Here is a 19,100-nt window from a genome sequence, read left to right as displayed (position 1 = left end):
AGGGGGGTCACCCAGACGTCACTCAGGACCCGGCTGCATGAGAGATCACCTGGCCCCACCAGCCCCCCCTGAGGCCAGCCAGGGAGCCTGACCAGTGGGCCCCCTGCAGCTCTGCCCCCCACCCCGGGGTTGGAAATAGCGTCTGTGACCACAGACTGTGGGAGTTGCACATGATCCACCTTTCCCCAGGCCATGGGAACGGGGGGCTGCGAGTGCAGGGGAGGAGCTGTTGGGGGGTGGATCTGGGGGTGGGAGCGGTTCTGGGGGTTCTCCCCATGGCTACACTGACCAAGAACGTTTCGGTTACCCCATGGGGGATCTAGAGCCCAGAGACGGGCCCTGTTAGCGTTTGTATGGGCTGAAATAAATCCAGGTGCCACTCCCGATCCTCACAGCCTGGTGGGGGCAGAAGTTTGAACCCGGTGGATGGTTCAAATCCCAGCTGCTTTGCCAGAATCCAGGAGCCAGATTCGGCTCCTAGCTGCACCATGGGTGCGTTGGGGGCACAGAAGAACGGGGCCGGGTCTGAGCTCCCAGGGGGAGTTTGGGTTGAGTTTTGGGGAAGGTTCAGGGCTCAGTTCCTCTTTTCCCCACCCCATGCATCCCCTCCCCTGTCCTTGATGTTACCCAGCTCTGCACAGACTGATACTCACCTCCCCACACTCCGCTGTGTCCGGCCAGCCAGCAGCCTGGAGAGGAGACAGCTCGTTAGTGACCAGATCCCAGAGCAACTGGATCCTACACCCTGGTCTCAGACCCTCCCCCCCCCCATGGACACACCCCCGGTCTCAGATCCTCTGTTATGGGCACACGCCCTGGCTGTCTCTGATACTCACCGAGGAGGAGGATGGTCAGAGCAGACACCATGATGGGGCAGTGGGGGCCCGTCAGTGGTGCCACCAACACCCCAGTGCTCAGCTCCACCGAGCCTGAGGCCTGAGTGCGAGGGGAATGAGGAACTGCGCCGGGGGCTGCAGCCCCAGGAAGCCCGTGATGCACTCGGCCCCTTTCTTCCCCATCAGCTGGTTTCTCAGCAATCTCCAGGCCAAATCTACCGTGGTCAGAGCAAAGCCAGATCCCAGCAAACCACATCCCCTCCTGCAGCTGGGCTCCCAGCCCCACAGACACCGAGCCTCAGCTCCTTAGTTCTTGTGACTGTATATACCCGTGTCTGGCCCCTGCCTCGTTCATTTTATCTGGCCTGCCCTGGACACAGAGAGACTCACAGGCTGGTCTCTGATGCCCGGCACTGCAGGGCCTGAGCGCCGCATAGGAAGGAGTCAACCTGCCACCCCCCCAGGAGGCAGGGAGGGGTCGTTATCCCCATTCTACACAGGAGGAAACTGAGGCACAGACAGATTCACTTTCCTTAGTGAGCTCCCAGGGGCAGGGACTGTCTCCTCACTCTGTGTTTATGCAGCGCCTGGCACAAAGGGGCCCTGACCATGGCGGGGGCCCTACATGCTCCCCCGGCACAAAGGATCCAGCGCTATTGAGGCCAGCGTTTGCAGAGGTCTCCACTAACGGTGGGTGTCTCGGTTTGTGGGTGATCGGCCTGAGATTCCCCCAGTACTGAGACCACCCCACAAGGAAGGACACTTTTGAAAACCGTGAGGTGCTCCCATCACACAGAGTCCAGTCTCCAGGGTCCATTCACTCCCTGGGTTCTGTGCTGGGAGGGCTGGGAGCCAGGACTCCTGGGTTCTGTCCCTGGCTCTGGGAGGGGAGTGGGGTCTAGTGGGGAGAGCAGGGAGAATGGGGGCCAGGATGGGGGCACAGCACCACCACCGACTTGTAGGGCACAGTGCAAGTCTCTACTGTACACTGCGGTTCATAACCTTCAGCTCCGCCCATCACCCCCTAACTGATGTGTTGCCTGGGAAAGGCCCCCCTGCTCTGCAGCTCCCCCTGGGGGCAGGGATCCCCCTTCCTCTGTTCCAAACCTCCAGTGGCTGCTGCTCCCCCCTGGCTGGGGAACCCCCCAGTGACTCCGTCCCCACTCCCCAGCCGGGCGTCCCCTCTGCTGGGCCCAGGGCTCAGGACAGGGCCTGACTCTAAGCGTCCCATCAGCGCAGAGACCCCCTGTGAGTCTAGCTGGGTGTGGGGCTCTGAGCCGGGATGCTGAGCTGAGCCCCTCACCTGCTACAATGATCTCGACGGGGTCACTCAGATACAACCAGCGACTCTGATCCGTTATGGAGCGATAGTCGCAGGTGTAGCTCCCTCCATCTTCCTGGGTGACACTGGGGATGGGAAATTCAGCCACGGGCCCATCAGGTACCAGCCGCACCTGCAGGTTCGGGTGTCCAGCTTTACGCAGAAAGAACTCCATGCCCGGGTACAAACTCGCACAGGGGATGGTGACGCTTCCCCCGAGCGCCACCACCCTGCTGGGGCTCACCCAGAGGGTGGGTTTGAGAAATTCACGCCCTGCTTTCAACAAGAGACAGGTGTTACACAGGTGAGACAACCCCCCCCACCTCCCCTCCACCCCAATTCAGTCCATCTGTCATTCGGCCTCTCTAGGAGTCTGTTCCCTACCAGGGTTGGCACTGCCTGCCCATGGGGCTCGGGGGCAGGGGGTTCACCCAGACGTAGCTGTGATGAAGTGGGGCATTTTCTTGTGTTTGCCTTGGTTTTCCAGTGGTTGCATGCAGAGGGGGTGGGACTCAGTGTCCCTGAGTGTTACTGGTTTAAGGAGGTGAGGGGAGAGGGAGTTTGTTTCCTGGAGAGGGAACTTGGGACCCCGGCCGATGGCCTGGAGGATGGAGACTCCAGCAACAGGTGACCTGAAGACTAGAGGACCCAGCTCAGGAGTCACAGCCAGTTCTGGCCAGTGGGAGGACAATGGGCTGCAAAGACAGGACTCTGGTGATCTGACCAGCTGGTTCCAGCCAGAAGGGCCCAGACGACAGAATTGGGGAGAGGAGACCCAGGTTACCTTGTTTACCTGCAGAGAAGACAATGGACAGAGGCAGGGCCTGGGAGAGGTGATCTCAGAGGTCCAGCTGGGAAGCAGGGGGGCTCTGGGCTGGAGAGGGGGAGCAGGCAGAGCCAACCTGCCTGCAGGGGAGACTGGGATGTGCTGGGCTGAGGGAGGCCAGGCCTCAGGCTTTGAGAGTTTCCTGTGCTGGGTTTAACGCTCAATAAACCCTCCTGTTTTACACTGGCTGAGAGTCGCTCTGGGCTAGAGAACAGGGTTGCATCATCTTCCTTGCTCTGGTCCAGGTTCCCAGGAAACTTAAACCACCTCAGCCGTGACTCAGCATCATCGTTACTGTCAGTCCGGGGAGGGAGGTTTGTGGTTGGGGCCAGTGCCAGCTCGGCAGCCTCTGGACCCTGACTCCTCTGTGTGTCGCCAGTGCGGGGGCACCTGGGGCAGCATCGCCTGGGAAAGGCCCCTGCTCTGCAGCTCGCCCTGGGAGCAGGGATTCCCCCTCCCCCATCCCTGAACCCACAGGAGCTGCTGCTCCCCCCTGGCTGGGGAACCCCTCAGTGACACTGTCCCCCCTCCCTGTCCAGGCCAGTCCTAGGGCTCTGGGCACAGACTGGCTCTGAGCATCCCTTCAGTTGCCGAACTTCTGAGGGTGCTGCTGGGAGCGGGGACATGGAGCCGGGCCCCTCACCTCTCACCACCAGCTGCATGGGGTCGCTGGGCTGCGAGGAGATGAAGGGCTCTGACCGGGGCCGGTAGCTGCAGCTGTAGCTCCCTCCGTGCTGCCGGCCCACGCTGGGGATGCGGAACTCAGCCCCGGCCCCAGCAGGGTCCATGTGTCGCTGCAGGTTCAGGTCTCCAGCCTTGTGCAGGAAGAACCTCACGTCCCGGCGCTGCCCCTGACACCGGATGGTGACATCTGCCCCTGGGGCGGTGACCACGGTGGGGCTCAGGGAGATGTTGGGTCTGGGTAAGCTGGGATCTGCGCACAGGAGACAGGCTGTGACAGCCAGACCCAGGCACCCACCCAGCCCCGGCCTCCAGCTGTAGAAGAGAAGAGTGAGGTGGGTTTTGATAGCAGCTTTCAACTACCTAACTCCACCAGAGAGGTCCTTTGGGGCCATCTGCCTGTCCCAAGTCAGGGTAAAGGAGGAGGGTTGGGCGTGGGGCTAGCAACTCCACCCTGTAAAAATCAGCTTGCTACAGAAACGCCAACAATAGAGTTAACACAGACTTTTAGCCTGGAAAAAGAAGGGTCTTCAACTCGAAGATGCATGACACTGGGTGGTGAAAGCCGCGAGGAAGCCACTAAGCCGATCACCCTTCTTGCAGCCAGGAGGATTACCATCGGCACATGGAACGTGAGGACCATGTACGAGTCAGGAAAGACAACGCAGGTTGCAGCAGAGATGAGGAGCAACAACCTGACCCTACTAGGCATTAGCGAGACAAGATGGACGCAAGCTGGACAGAGACGACTGTTGACAGGAGAGCTGTTGCTGTATTCAGGACATGAGGAGAGTGACGCACACCACACACAGGGAGTAGGCTTCATGTTGTCCAAGCAGGCACAGAGAGCACTGATTGGTTGGGAGGCACATGGTCCCAGGATCATCACAGCATCCTTCAGAACTAAAATGAAGAGGATTAAGATGAATGTTGTTCAGTGCTACGCTCCAACCAATGACAGTGAAGAGGAGGACAAAGACTACTTTTACAACAGACTCCAGAAAATATTAGAGACTCTCCCAGACAAAGACATTACCATCCTTATGGGAGACTTTAATGCCAAAATTGGACCTGATAACACAGGATACGAACAAGTCATGGGGACCCATGCTCTGGGAGAGATGAGTGAGAATGGAGAGAGATTTGTGGATCTGTGTGCACTTAACAATCTGGTCATAGGAGGCAGCATCTTTCCTCACAAGCGGATCCACAAGAGTACCTGGGTATCGCCAGCAGGCATGACAGAAAACCAGATCGACCATGTCTGCATTAGCAAGAAGTTCAGAAGATCCTTGCAGGACGTTAGAGTTAGAAGAGGAGCAGACGTGGCATCCGACCATCACTTAGTGGTGGCCAGATTGAAGCTGAAGCTGAAGAAGAACTGGATAGACGCGTCAGACAGAAGAACGAAGTACAACGTCAACCTTCTGAAGGACCATAAGACCAAGGAAGATTTTGGATTGACGCTGAAGAATAAGTTTTCAGTACTACAGGATCGGTCTGAGGAAGACAGTGTACTCAACAGATGGCAGAAAGTGAGAGACACACTTAGGTCAGCATGCCAGGAAGTGCTTGGAATTAAGAAACACCAGCAGAAAGAGTGGATCACAGCAGAGTCCTTGACAAAGATAGAAGACAGAAAGAAGAAGAAGGCAGCAGTCAACAACAGCAGGACTAGAGCAGCAAAGGCCAAAGCTCAAAAAGAGTATGCTGAAGCCCACAGAGCAGTGAAGAGGAATATTAGGAAGGACAAGAGAGATTATGTGGATGGACTGGCAGCAGAAGCAGAGCAGGCAGCATACAGCGGTAACATGAAACAGCTGTACGATACTACCAAGCGACTGTCTGGAAAGTTCAGCAAGCCAGAACGTCCCGTTAAAGACAAGCAGGGAAAGTCTATAACAGGAATAGAACTACAGATGAACAGATGGGCGGAGCACTTTGAGGAACTCCTGAACAGACCAGCACCACCAAATCCACCAGACATTGACCCAGCCAACGAGGACCTCCCAATCAATTGCGATAAACCAACCAGAGACGAGATCAGAAAAGCCATCACCATGATGAAGAACAGGAAGGCGGCTGGACCTGACGATATCCCAGCAGAGGCCCTGAAAGCAGACCTGGATGCCTCAGTGGAAATGCTGTACCCCCTCTTTGAGAAAATATGGGAAGAAGAAGTGATTCTGGCTGACTGGAAAGAGGGATATCTCATCAAAATCCCCAAGAAAGGAGACCTCAGCAACTGTGCCAACTATAGAGGAATCACACTCCTGTCGGTGCCAGGGAAGGTCTTCAACCGAGTCCTCTTAGAGAGAATGAAGGATGCCGTCGATCCACAGCTACGAGATGAACAGGCAGGTTTCCGGCAGAACAGATCATGCACGGACCAGATAGCAACGCTCCGCATCATAGTCGAGCAGTCTATGGAGTGGAACTCCTCGTTGTACATCAACTTTGTTGACTATGAGAAAGCATTCGATAGCGTGGATCGAGAGACCCTCTGGAAGCTCCTTCGGCACTATGGCATCCCAGCAAAGGTGGTCAACCTGATCAAGAATTCATACGACGGCATACACTGTAGAGTGATCCATGGAGGGCAGCTCACAAACAGCTTCCAGGTGCGAACCGGAGTCAGACAAGGATGCTTGTTGTCACCACTTCTCTTTCTTCGTCATCGATTGGATTATGAAGACATCCACTTACAAGCGTAGGAATGGAATCCAATGGTCATTGTGGACCCAGCTTGATGACCTGGACTTTGCCGACGACCTTGCACTCCTTTCGCACAGTAAACAGCAGATGCAAGAGAAGACCAACGAGTGGCAGCCACGTCATCACAGGTTGGCCTCAACATCCACAAGGACAAGACCAAGATCCTTAGGATCAATTCCATCAGCAACGACCCAGTCACACTGAATGGAAGCTCCCTGGAAGAAGTGCAGTCCTTCACCTACCTAGGTAGCATCATCGACCAGCAGGGTGGCACAGACGCAGACATCAAAGTAAGGATTGGTAAGGCAAGAGTAGCCTTCTTACAGCTCAAGAACATCTGGAGCTCCAGAGAGCTGTCTTTGGCAATAAAGATTCGACTGTTCAACTCCAACGTGAAATCAGTCTTACTGTATGGAGCTGAAACCTGGAGGACAACCAAAACAACCACCAGGAAGATCCAGACCTTCATTAATAGCTGCCTCAGAAGGATTCTCCAGATCCGCTGGCCAGACACCATCAGTAACATCCACCTCTTGGAGAGGACCCATCAACTCCCAGCAGAGGAAGAAATTAGAAGGAGAAGGTGGGGCTGGATAGGACATACACTACGCAAGCAGCCAACCAACATCACCAGACAGGCACTGCAGTGGAACCCCCAAGGCAAGCGGAAAAGAGGCCGCCCAAGAAATACCTGGCGACGCGACCTTCAGGTTGATAGCAAAAAATGGGCTATACCTGGAACCAGCTAGAGCGAATGGCCCAGGATAGAAGACTATGGAGATCTGTTGTTGGCGGCCCATACCCCGGTTGGGGTGACGGGCATGAATGATGAATGATGAATGAAATTTCAACTACCTGCAGGGGGGGGGGGGTTCCAAAGAGGATGGTGCTCGGCTGTTCTCAGAACAAGGAGCAATGGTCTCAAGTTGCAGTGGGGGAGGTTTAGGGTGGATATTAGGAAACACTATTTCACTAGGAGGGTGGTGAAGCACTGGAATGGGCTCCCTGGGGAGGTGATGGAATCTCCTTCCTTGGAGGTTTTTAAGGCCTGGCTTGACAAAGCCCTGGCTGGGATGATTTAGTTGAGGTTGGTCCTGCTTTGAGCAGGGGGTTGGACTAGAACCTCCTGAGGTCTCTTCCAACCCCCATCTTCAATGATTCTTTGATTCTATGCTGCCCCCAGTGACTCTGTCCCCACTCCCCGGCCGGGCGTCCCCCGTGCTTGGTCAGGGCCCCGGGCAGAGCCTGGCTCTGAGTGTACCATTGGCACCGAACCATTGTGAGGATCTGGCTGGGTGTGGGGTTGGAAACGGGGACACTGAGCCGGGCCCCTCACCTCTCACCACCAGCTCCACGGAGTCATTGGGGTACGACAAGGTGAACGGCTCCGATCTGCTGTGATGGGAGCAGCTGTAGCTCAGGTGGGAAACGACGTCCCTCTTTATTCAGCACGAACCGCACGTCCCGGTGCTGCCCCCAACACCGGACGGTCACGGCTCCCCCCAGGGAGACCCCCCCGCTGGGGCTCAGGGAGATGGTGGGTTTGGGGTAGCTGGGCTCTGCAGTGGGAAGCAGACAGGCCGTGAGACACAGGCCCTGTCACTCAGTCCTGGGGCCCGTCCTCCTCACACGCTCTCAGTGCGGGGTTGTCACGGACTCACAGATCCTGCCCGCTCTTGGCCCTGTGTGGTCTGTGGGGGGACCCCCATTTAGTGCGACAGCCCTTCTTGGGGGTTCACCCTCTCTTGGGGGTCAGGCCCCTCCACCTCCCAGAGCGGCCCCTCTCTGAGCCTTAGCATGTCTGTCTCTGCCGTGGGCCCCCTCAGGGAGTCCACTCGCTCTGGACCCCCCTGGGCCTCCACCCCCCGAAGGGCTTCATGCCCCCTGTTCTCTAGCCTGGAGTGACTCTCAGACAGTGTAAAACAGGAGGGTTTATTGAACATCTGAACCCAGCCCAGGAAACTCTCAGGGCCTCAGGCCTGGTCTCCCTCAGCCAGCGCCGGCTCTAGGCACCAGCGCATGTGCTTGGGGCGGCACTTTTCAAGAGGCAGCATTCGAGCGCTAGGGGCGGTGCTCCGTCGTCTTTTTCCTTCGGCAGCGGCACTCCGGCTTTTTATTTTTTTGTTTGGGGCAGCAAAAAACCTAGAGCCGGCCCTGCCCTCAGCACAGCACATCCCAGTCTCCCCTGCATCCCGGTGGCTCTGCCTGCTCCCGCTCTCCAGCCCAGAGCCCCCCTGTTTCCCAGCTGGGCCTCTGATATCACCAGCCCCAGGCCCTGCCTCTGTCCATTGTCTTCTCTCCAGGGAAACGGGGCGCCTGGGTCTCCTCTCCCCTCTTCTGTCCTCTGTCCCCCTCTGGCTGGAACCGGCTGGTCAGGTCACTGGGGTCCTCTCTTTGCAGCCCATTGTCCTCCCACTGGCCAGAACCAGCTGCGACTCCTGAGCTGGGCCTCCGGGTTGCCAGATCCCAGTCGCTGAAGTGTCCCTCTTCCTGGCCATTGGCTGGGGTCCCAAGTGCCCTCTCTGGTCCTCTGTAACAACAAACTCCCTCTCTCCTCACCTCGTTAAACCAGTAACACCCAGGGGAACTGAGTCCCACCCTCTGTGCATGTAAACCATTGGAAAAACAAGGAAAAAAGAAGAAAATCCCCCACTTCGTCACACCATTTAGCCCAGTATCCTGTCCTCTGACAGTGGCCAATGCCAGGTGCCCCGGAGGGAATGAGCAGAACAGGGAATCATCAAGGTGCCCATTCCCAGCTCCTGGCAAACAGGCTAGGGAGACTCAGAGCATGGTGTTGTGTCCCTCCCCATCCTGGCTAATAGCCACCGATGGACGTAACCTCCACTTACTTATTGAGATCTTATTTTAATCCTGTTATAGTTTTGGCCTTCACAGTATCCCCTGACAACAGGTTCCATGGGTTGACTTTAGGTTGCGTGAAGAAGTTCTTCTTTTTGTTTTTTTTTAAGATCTGTTGCCTATTAATTTCCTTGCGTGACCACTAGTTCTTGTGTTATGTGAAGGAGTAAATAACACTTCCTTATTCCCTTTCTTCACACCAGTTATGATTTTATAGACCTCTATCATATCTCCCCTTATTCGTCCCAGTCATTTTAATCTCTCCTCCCGTTTCATACCCCTAAGCATTTTAGTTGCCCATCTCTGTACCTTTTCCAATTCCAATATCTCTTTTTTGGGATGGGGTGACCGGGTCTGCGAGCAGTGTTCAAGATGTGGGTGCACCGTGGATTTATATAGCGGCTCTATGATAATTTCTGTCTTGTTATCTCTCTCTTTCCGAATGATTCTTAACCTTCTGTTCCGCTTTTTCACTGGCACTGCACACTGAGTGGATGTGAACCATCACGTCAGAGAACCATCCACAATGACTCCGAGATCTCTTTCTTGAATGGTAACAGCTAATTTAGAGCCCATCGTTTTGTATGTATAATTGAGATTGTTTTCCAATGTGCATTACTTTGCATTGATCAACACTGAATTTCATCTGCCGTTTTGTTGCCCAGTCACCCAGTTTGGTGAGACCCCTTTGTAAATGTTCGCCGTCGGTTTTGGACTTAACTATCTTGAATTGTGTTGTATCATCTGCAAATTTTGCCACCTCACTATTGACCCCCTTTTCTAGATCACTTATGAATATTTATAATAAACGATACAAAGTGTTTGAAGCGTCAGTTATTGTGTCATTGGGGGTAATATACAGGTTGTGGGGGGATGTTAACGTTTTGGTGTTAGGCAGCACATACATATACACAGTCTGTCATGTCCCCAATGCGGGGTATATGGTGGGTCAGTTCAAGGTACAGCCAGTAAACGGTGAGGGTACATCATTCATACAAACAGGTTACAGATAGTCATGGTCATGAATAAGCGGACTGAATAATGGGGCTAGGACGGCCCTCACATGGTGGAGTACGGTTTGGTGGGTTCATGGCTTAGGGGATAGAGTCTAACAGGGGGTCCACAGGTCTCGTCCCCCCTGCGGGTGCATAGAGTTACGCCCACTCACTCCTGGTATTGGCGGTGGCCGGTGATGTGCTCCGTGTAAATGTCTCTGGACCAGCGAATAGTGTCCGAGACCATGAGGCGTCTCATGAGCTGCGCGTAGCGACGGCCCACCCCACAGGTCCGAAGCACACATTCGTTGCAAGGGTCCCAGGTGCCCAGGGCCCCCACGATCAGGGCCTCGGTGCAGACCTCGTAGCCCTTTGACCGCAAGGTGTCCGCCAAGGGGGCCCCTCAGGGATACCACTATTTATCTCTCTCCATTCTGAAAACTGATCATTTATTCCTACCCTTTGTTTCCCATCTTTTAGCAAGTTTGTGATCCATGAGAGCTTCCCTTTTATCCCGTGATGGCTTACTTTTCAAAGGTCAACTTAAGTAATTTTTTTTTAATTTTTATTTGTTTTAGAAATCTAGAACTGTTATGTGTTTTGGTGTAATTTGCATTATCCTTATGTAAAATTTGCATTATCCTAATGTAAGCAGAATCAGGATGAGTTCTACCCTGACATCTGTTGGTGAATTATGGCGAGTGTGGAAAAGAATTTAGGGGGCTGATAGTGTTTGCATAGGCATACCCACTCTGCCTAGCATGAGCCCACGGCAACCCAAAATGGTCACTTTGACAGCTGTGGGATCCCCAATTTCTCAGTTATTGAGGTAGGAGGAATAAAGTTTGTTACCCTGATTATGTGAATGAGGGACTATGAACCTGTTTTATGACAGAGGGTCTCACCATCAACTAAGTAGCACTCGCCAGACAAGGGACATGGGTTCCAAAAACCATGTGAATTGAGAAAGGTTGGGGACAAGTGTGCATGCATGCACTTGATGGTGGGAGCCTATTTTGAGAGCCTGGCACACCAATTGCATCTTCTTCTTTCTCTCCACTGTTAAATAGCAGAGCTAATCTTAATTCTATTAAAAGTCTAGTTTAAGGTGGCTGAGCTGAAATCACTAAGAGCTGATATTGCTAAAATTACTATGCTGAGATTGCTGAGTGCTGTGTTAACTTGTGGGGGAGGCTGAGGATATATTGCTAAACAGCCTGCAGAGCAGTTTGCAGGACGGTTGGAGTGGCAAGTGGAGCTGAGCAGTTTGTGGGGAGAGCTGGAGTGGTTCATGGGACAGCTGGTGGAGCAGAGCAGCTTGTGGGATGGTTGGAGCAGCCCATGGAACAGTGAGTGGAGCAGAGCGGAGCAGTTTGTGGGGACGGCTTGAGGAGTGGAGCGGAGCAGCTGGTGGAGTAGAGCCATTCGTGCTGAAGGCTGCAGCAGATCTCCATGGAGAGGTGGGGCAGTCAGCCTTGGCCCATGTAAGATGCCCCTTAACACTCTGTGTGCCCCGCCAATTCCTCCCAGGCTGTGGGGGGGGGGAAACTCTGCCAATGAACTTTTGAACATTTCACTTTAAATGACTGCTTCATGGAGCAGCTGGTACGGGAACCCACAAGGGGAGAGGCAACTCTAGATTTAATCCTGAGTGGAGCGCAGGAGCTGGTCCAAGAGGTAACTATAGCAAGAGCGCTTGGAAATAGTGACCATAATACAATAGCATTCAACATCCCTGTGGTGGGAAGAACCCCTCAACAGCCCAACACTGTGGCATTTAATTTCAAAAGGGGGAACTATACAAAAATGAGGGGGTTAGTTAGACAAAAGTTAAAAGCTACAGGGACTAAAGTGAAATCCCTGCAAGTTGCATAGGCACTTTTTAAAGACACCACAATAGAGGCCCAACTTCAATGTATACCCCAAATTAAGAAAAACAGTAAAAGAACTAAAAAAGAGCCACCGTGGCTTAACAACCCTGTAAAAGAAGCAGTGAGAGATAAAAAGACTTCCTTTAAAAAGTGGAAGTCAAATCCTAGTGAGGCAAATCGAAAGGAGCACAAACACTGCCAACTTAAGTGCAAGAGTGTAATAAGAAAAGCCAAAGAGGAGTTTGAAGAACGGCTAGCCAAAAACTCCAAAGGTAATAACAAAATGTTTTTTAAGTACATCAGAAGCAGGAAGCCTGCTAAACAACCAGTGGGGCCCCTTGACGATCGAAATACAAAAGGAGCACTTAAAGATGATAAAGTCATTGCAGAGAAACTAAATGGATTCTTTGCTTCAGTCTTCACGGCTGAGGATGTTAGGGAGATTCCCAAACCTGAGCCAGCTTTTGTAGGTGACAAATCTGAGGAACTGTCATGGATTGAAGTGTCACTAGAGGAGGTTTTGGAATTAATTGATAAACTTAACATTAACAAGTCACCGGGACCAGATGGCATTCACCCAAGAGTTCTGAAAGAACTCAGATGTGAAGTTGCGGAACTATTAACTAAGATTTGTAACCTGTCCTTTAAATTGGCTCCGGTACCCAATGACTGGAAGTTAGCTAATGCAACGCCAATATTTAAAAAGGGCTCTAGAGATGATCCCGGCAATTACTGACCGGTAAGTCTAACGTCGGTACTGGGCAAATTAGTCGAAACAATAGTTAAAAATAAAATTGTCAGACACATAGAAAAACACAAACTGTTGAGAAATAGTCAACATGGTTTCTGTAAAGGGAAATCGTGTCTTACTAATCTATTAGAGTTCTTTGAAGGGGTCAACAAACATGTGGACGGGGGGGATCCAGTGGACATAGTGTACTTAGATTTCCAGAAGGCCTACGACAAGGTCCCTCACCAAAGGCTCTTACGTAAATTAAGCTGTCATGGGATAAAAGGGATGGTCCTTTCATGGACAGAGAACTGGTTAAAAGACAGGGAACAAAGGGTAGGAATAAATGGTAAATTCTCAGAATGGAGAGGGGTAACTAGTGGTGTTCCTCAAGGGTCAGTCCTAGGACCAATCCTATTCAATTTATTCATAAATGATCTGGAGAAAGGGGTAAACAGTGAGGTGGCAAAGTTTGCAGATGATACTAAACTGCTCAAGATAGTTAAGACCAAAGCAGATTGTGAAGAACTTCAAAAAGATCTCACAAAACTAAGTGATTGGGCAACAAAATGGCAAATGAAATTTAATGTGGATAAATGTAAAGTAATGCACATTGGAAAAAATAACCCCAACTATAGATACAATATGATGGGGGCTAACTGAACTACAACGAGTCAGGAAAAAGATCTTGGAGTCATCGTGGATAGTTCTCTGAAGATGTCCACGCAGTGTGCAGAGGCGGTCAAAAAAGCAAACAGGAAGTTAGGAATCATTAAAAAGGGGATAGAGAATAAGACTGAGAATATATTATTGCCCTTATATAAATCCATGGTACGCCCACATCTCGAATACTGTGTACAGATGTGGTCTCCTCACCTCAAAAAAGATATTCTAGCACTAGAAAAGGTTCAGAAAAGGGCAACAAAAATGATTAGGGGTTTGGAGAGGGTCCCATACGAGGAAAGATTAAAGAGGCTAGGACTCTTCAGCTTGGAAAAAAGGAGACTAAGGTGGGATATGATAGAGGTGTATAAAATCATGAGTGATGTGGAGAAAATGGATAAGGAAAAGTTATTTACTTATTCCCATAATACAAGAACTAGGGGTCACCAAATGAAATTAATAGGCAGCAGGTTTAAAACAAATAAAAGCAAGTTCTTCTTCACGCAGCGCACAGTCAACTTGTGGAACTCCTTACCTGAGGAGGTTGTGAAGGCTAGGACTATAACAATGTTTAAAAGGGAACTGGATAAATTCATGGTGGCTAAGTCCATAAATGGCTATTACCCAGGATGGGTAAGAATGGTGTCCCTAGCCTCTGTTTGTCAGAGGATGGAGATGGATGGCAGGAGAGAGATCACTTGATCATTGCCTGTTAGGTTCACTCCCTCTGGGGCACCTGGCATTGGCCACTGTCGGTAGACAGATACTGGGCTAGATGGACCTTTGGTCTGACCCGGTATGGCCATTCTTATGTTCTTATGAACACTGGGGTGGCACTGACCAGGGACAGAGACTTGTGGGTTGTTGGACTTTGGGGTGATTGGACTTAAGACCCTAAGGGGGAAAGGACATTGCCAAACGTACCTGGAGGTGGGTCTTTGCTCATGGTTTGTGTTATGAATCCTGTTTGTGGTGGTTCCCCAACGTGATGCCGCATCGTTTCCCTCCTTTATTAAAAGGATTTTGCAACACTTGGGCTCCGTGCTTGCGAGAGGGGAAGTATTGCTTCCTAGAGGCGCCCGGGGGCGGTGGTGGTATGTAATTGTCCCAGGGTGGGGGCTCGAGCCGGTTTTGCATTGCGTTATCGACACAGAACCCCTGGATACTGAACCCAGCCCTTGTTGCTGCCAACTCAGAGGGGCAGAAGGGTTACGTTAACAAAACATTTAATTTATTCGTATCTCTTTTATATGTTGCAGGTCAAAGTGAAAATGAAAAGACAAAAAAAAAAGTAACAAATTTTCCACTCAAAGGCCTCAAAAACCAACCACGGTGAAGAACACACCAAGAACCAAGAATATATCAACATGTCATCTGAAGGTTCGAGTGCTGTATCTACAGCCAACCAGCCCAAGCACAAATACAGCTACTACTGAAGTGTCTCCAAAACCTAAAGGCCGTTCCCGAGGTCTGTTGGTCAAAGTGTTCCCATTTACTGACGTTACAAAAGATGGCTACTGGTGCACCTCTTGCAAAAAAGCTTACGAAGAAGGAAAGCTTCCCAGTGCTGTAACTGGTAAAAGTGGAGGAGCTTGGTTTGCCAGACCGATCAGCAAAGCCAATGCTGACAAACTACGTGAAAAGGCTACAAAACACCAGGCCTCTGGAGTGCATCACCGTGCAGAAAGCCTTATCAGCCAGTCACTGTCAAAGGCAATTTTAGATGTACTTCATAGGTCTGTTAAGAATGCTGGAGACACAACACAGTTTGTGTGAACAAACATGAGTTTATGAGTTTGTCAATTTAACAAAGAAATTGGTATCTACCGGGCTTGTTATCCCAAGGGGAGTCTCTGACACGCCTCAAACCAAACCTATTCTGCTTCCGGTAGAACAAACAAACACATTTATTAACTACAAAAGATGGATTTTCAGTGATTATAAATCAAAACACAAGAAGTCGGATTTGGTCAAATGAAATAAAAGCAAAACGCATTCTGAGCTCATCTTAACACTTTCAGTTCCCGTACAAACTTCGATGCTTCTCACCCCAGGCTGGCTGGGTGCTCTTCCCCAGGCTCTCCCCTGTGATCAGCGCTTCAGTCGCTGGGTGGTGGTGTCTGTAGATGGAGGTGGACGAGAGAGAGCCTGGCAAACGTCTCTCCCTCTTCCCTCTTGGCTGTGCCCCCCCTTCAGAGTCAGGGGAGCGTTACCTCATCGCAGTCCCAAACTGACCATGGGAACGGGGGTGACTCACCCGAGAGTCCAACAGATCCTTTGTTGCTGCCTAGGCCAGTGTCCTTTGTCCCTGTGAGGCTGGGCTGGGTTTGTCCCGTACATGCCCTGATGAGGTGTGAACTGCCCCTCTGCTCTTGGGGAGCTTTGCTTGGGCTTGTTTTAAGCCATGAAGACACATTTTCAGCCTCATAACTATATACATGAAATTACAACCTATACCATCACTGTAACAACCATGCTCGGTGCATCATGAGCCTTCCAAAGACACCCGCCATGACAAAATTTGCACAGGAGCCCACACAATCATATCATGAGGATGAACATGGGGGTGGAGGGTGTTCCCCTCCGAGGTACAGAGTGTCACAGGCGGGGACTAGCAGGCTTAGGGGGGCTCTTTAAGCAGGAGTTAAGGGAAATGGGGGCAATGGGGAGACGGCTGATGTCTGAGCACCCGGGGCAGGCAGACATGGGTCGATCATGTCTCTCCAGGCCAATCTGTGGGTCCAAAGGCTACAGGGGCCAGGATCTCAGGAGGAGGGGAGCATCTCATGCAGGGGCCCTGATCTTGGGGCGGGGAGGGGGGGGATCTCGTGCAGGGGCCAGGATGTTGGAGCTTATGGGACTCCTCTGCACACCGCTGAACGGAAACAAACCCTTGTTCAATGGAAAACAGCCCCCTCACCCCCTGTAGGGCAGATTCAGAACTGCCCAGCTCTGTGTCCTAGCCCCCGCACTGCTCCCAGCAAGTGATGATTCCCACGTCGCCCCAGGGGCCCTTGTGGGGAAGTTCCAAGGGGGGGATTAGCTGTGGGGCTCTCCCTGTGCCCACGTTCACCAGCCCAAGGTCCCGAGGAGGGGAACATCAGGGTCACAGGGTGATGCCCTCCCCAATCTCTTGTATGGGCACCGCCCAGGGATCACTTCCCCTTAGCTCCCCCCCACCCCGGCTCACGGCGATGGAGCCCCCAGCACAGCGGGGAAGGGACGACCCCATGGAGGGGCTGTAAACAGCCGGCGCCAATTGGTCACGGGCACCAGACCCTGCTGCAGCTTCACCCAGAGTCAGGCTGAGAACCCCGGTGACCTGGACAACTGATGCTGTTCCCCAGAGGGGCTGCAACCCAGCGCCGGGTGAGGGGTCCCTGAATAACCAGCCCCCGCACCCCACCCCATCTGCCCCAGCTGTTACACACATTCCTGGCATGGGCACAGGGGGGCTGTGGGGTGCCCAGGTCGGGCTGGTTTGAGGTTCTGTGTTTATTACAAATCTGGAGATTAACAGGAAGCAAAATAACATAAACAGCCACCTCGGCACATCCCCTCCCCCTCCCGGTGCTGAGCCCCCCACACCAGCCCCCACATGTGGGACTGGGCAGGGCAGGGGAATAGCAGCTCAGGGAAAAGGGGCTGCAGCAGTGGGAGGGCAGCGTCCCCCCCTAATTCTTCCCTAGATGCAGAGTTCTTAGGGCAGGTGAGTCTGTCACTCCCTGGGGGCCGGCACCCCATGGCTGGGGGGGCTCTCACTGTGGGGCCCCCCGGCTCACGTTGATCGTGGCGTACAGGCTGGGCTGGGCGGGCGCGGGGGCAGGGGCCAGGCCCCCCCGCTTGGCCTGCAGCGCCCGGCCGTCCAGCTCGGCGTAGGTGAGTCTGTCGGCATCAGGGTCGAGGTCCTGGGGCTGGGAGGGGAGAGAGTCACTGGGGGGGAGGTGTGTGAATCCACCAACACCCCAACACACACAGATCACAGGGTACACACACACACACACACACACACACACCTGGCGAACCCATAAGCCCACCCCCTCTTCCAGCAACCCAACCCCCACCCCAAACCATTGAATGTGCCAGGAAAGACTGGGGGTGGGGAGGTGTGAGGGGGCTGCCAGGGTCCATGCAGGTCAGGGTTGGGGGTCAGGCCCCATGGGGGAACAGGGGACACTTACCGGGGTCCGCGGCTCTTTCCCTTCGTCGATGGAGGCGTCTGCAGAACAGAGACACTGACTGAGCTGCACCCCCGGCCAGCCCAGAGCAGAACCCCACACCCAGCTCCAACCCCCCCATCCAGCCATAGAGCTCAGAGCCTGGCACAGCCACCCCCCAACCCTACAGCATGGGCCAGGGTCATTAGCCCCGTGTTACAGAGAGGAAAACTGAGGCACAGAGATGTCTGGGGGTTACAGCGGGACGGGGGCTGGGCATCCAACGCCTGTGTTCTCACCCTGGCTCAGGAGGGGAATGGTGTCTAGTGGTTAGAGCAGGGGGCTGGGAGCCAGGAGTGGATGGGGAACTAGAGCGGGGAAGGAGGGTGGCCCCAGGGAGCTCCTGGGAGTCCAACAATCTCAGCTGACACCGGCTACCTCTGGGGCCCTCTCCTTAGCCCTGCCCAGCAGCAGCTGTAAATCAGGCCTAACCCCATCTGGGTGGAGCCCCCACAAGCCCCTCCCCAGGGGTCCTGCCCCACCCTGGTACCCCCTTGGGTGTGTTACTCACAGATGGGGTCTTGCTGAGCCGGCGCCTTTAATGTCACCATAGGGCTGGTGCTAAAAGAGAAAATTCCCTTGTAAATGTCATATCCCCCCACCCGCGAGGAGATTCCTCAACACACACACACAGCCCCCGCCTCACAGTTAACCCAGTTCCCTAAGCCCCCCTTGCCCCAACCACCAGACCCCACCCCCACCCCGCTCTAACCACTAGACCCCACTCCCTCCCCCAGAGCCGGGGACAGAACCCAGGAGCCCTGTGACCCCGGCAGGCCCATCGGGATGGGGAGGATCCAGGTTCCTACCTGCTCGGTCTCGGTGCGGCTCCTTTTCCTGCAGAGGGACACAAACCAGAATCCCCCATGAGCCGATCGGGATCCCCCGGTCCCAGCGCCCGGCCACTCACCCCCACAGGGCAGCTGGGATGGGGGTTCCTGGGGGGGGTCCCCTCTGCTGCTGGTGCTGAGCTTGGATCCCTGCTGGGGCAGGCTGCTCCTGCAAGGGGCAGCACAACACCACAGCATGCACCGGGGGGAGGGGCAGATTAACTGGGGGGCTTTTCCTGTCCCCAATCCTCCCTCGCTAGTGACTTGTTATAACAAATCTGATCCATAGGTTGGCTCCCCTGGCACCCCATGTACCGGAGAGGCCCGGTGCCGATGGCTCTTTATACAGGGACCCCTCAGCTGGTGCTGAGATGCGGCTCCTCTGGGGTGGGACAGGTGCATGTGTACAGGGATTATACATGCAACAGCGCCCCCTGCTGAGCCCCCACTGTGATGAACTGGGACTGTTCTTAATGTGGCCCGTGAATGCTGAGTGGGGGGTGTTGGCCTGGGAGGAGGGTCTACATTGGGGGATGGGAGACTGGGCTTAGGG

At 53.5% G+C, this 19,100-nt stretch overlaps 1 protein-coding gene across 1 annotated transcript in view; it reads right to left on the bottom strand.

The window, feature by feature from the left end:
* The window catches only part of LOC120394403 (leukocyte immunoglobulin-like receptor subfamily B member 5), a 43,156-nt gene that overhangs the window by 10,825 nt on the left and 13,231 nt on the right, over positions 1–19,100 (bottom strand). The window contains exon 8 of the mRNA XM_039518640.1: positions 18,527–18,554. Within this exon, the coding sequence (XP_039374574.1) occupies positions 18,527–18,554 (28 nt within the window). The remainder of the gene's footprint in view (positions 1–18,526; positions 18,555–19,100) is intronic.

Source organism: Mauremys reevesii, unplaced genomic scaffold (genome assembly GCF_016161935.1).
Source record: "Mauremys reevesii isolate NIE-2019 unplaced genomic scaffold, ASM1616193v1 Contig56, whole genome shotgun sequence".
Lineage (NCBI taxonomy): Eukaryota > Metazoa > Chordata > Testudines > Geoemydidae > Mauremys > Mauremys reevesii.
The sequence above is the reverse complement of the archived record's forward strand: the minus strand, read 5'-3'. Positions and strand labels throughout refer to the sequence as shown.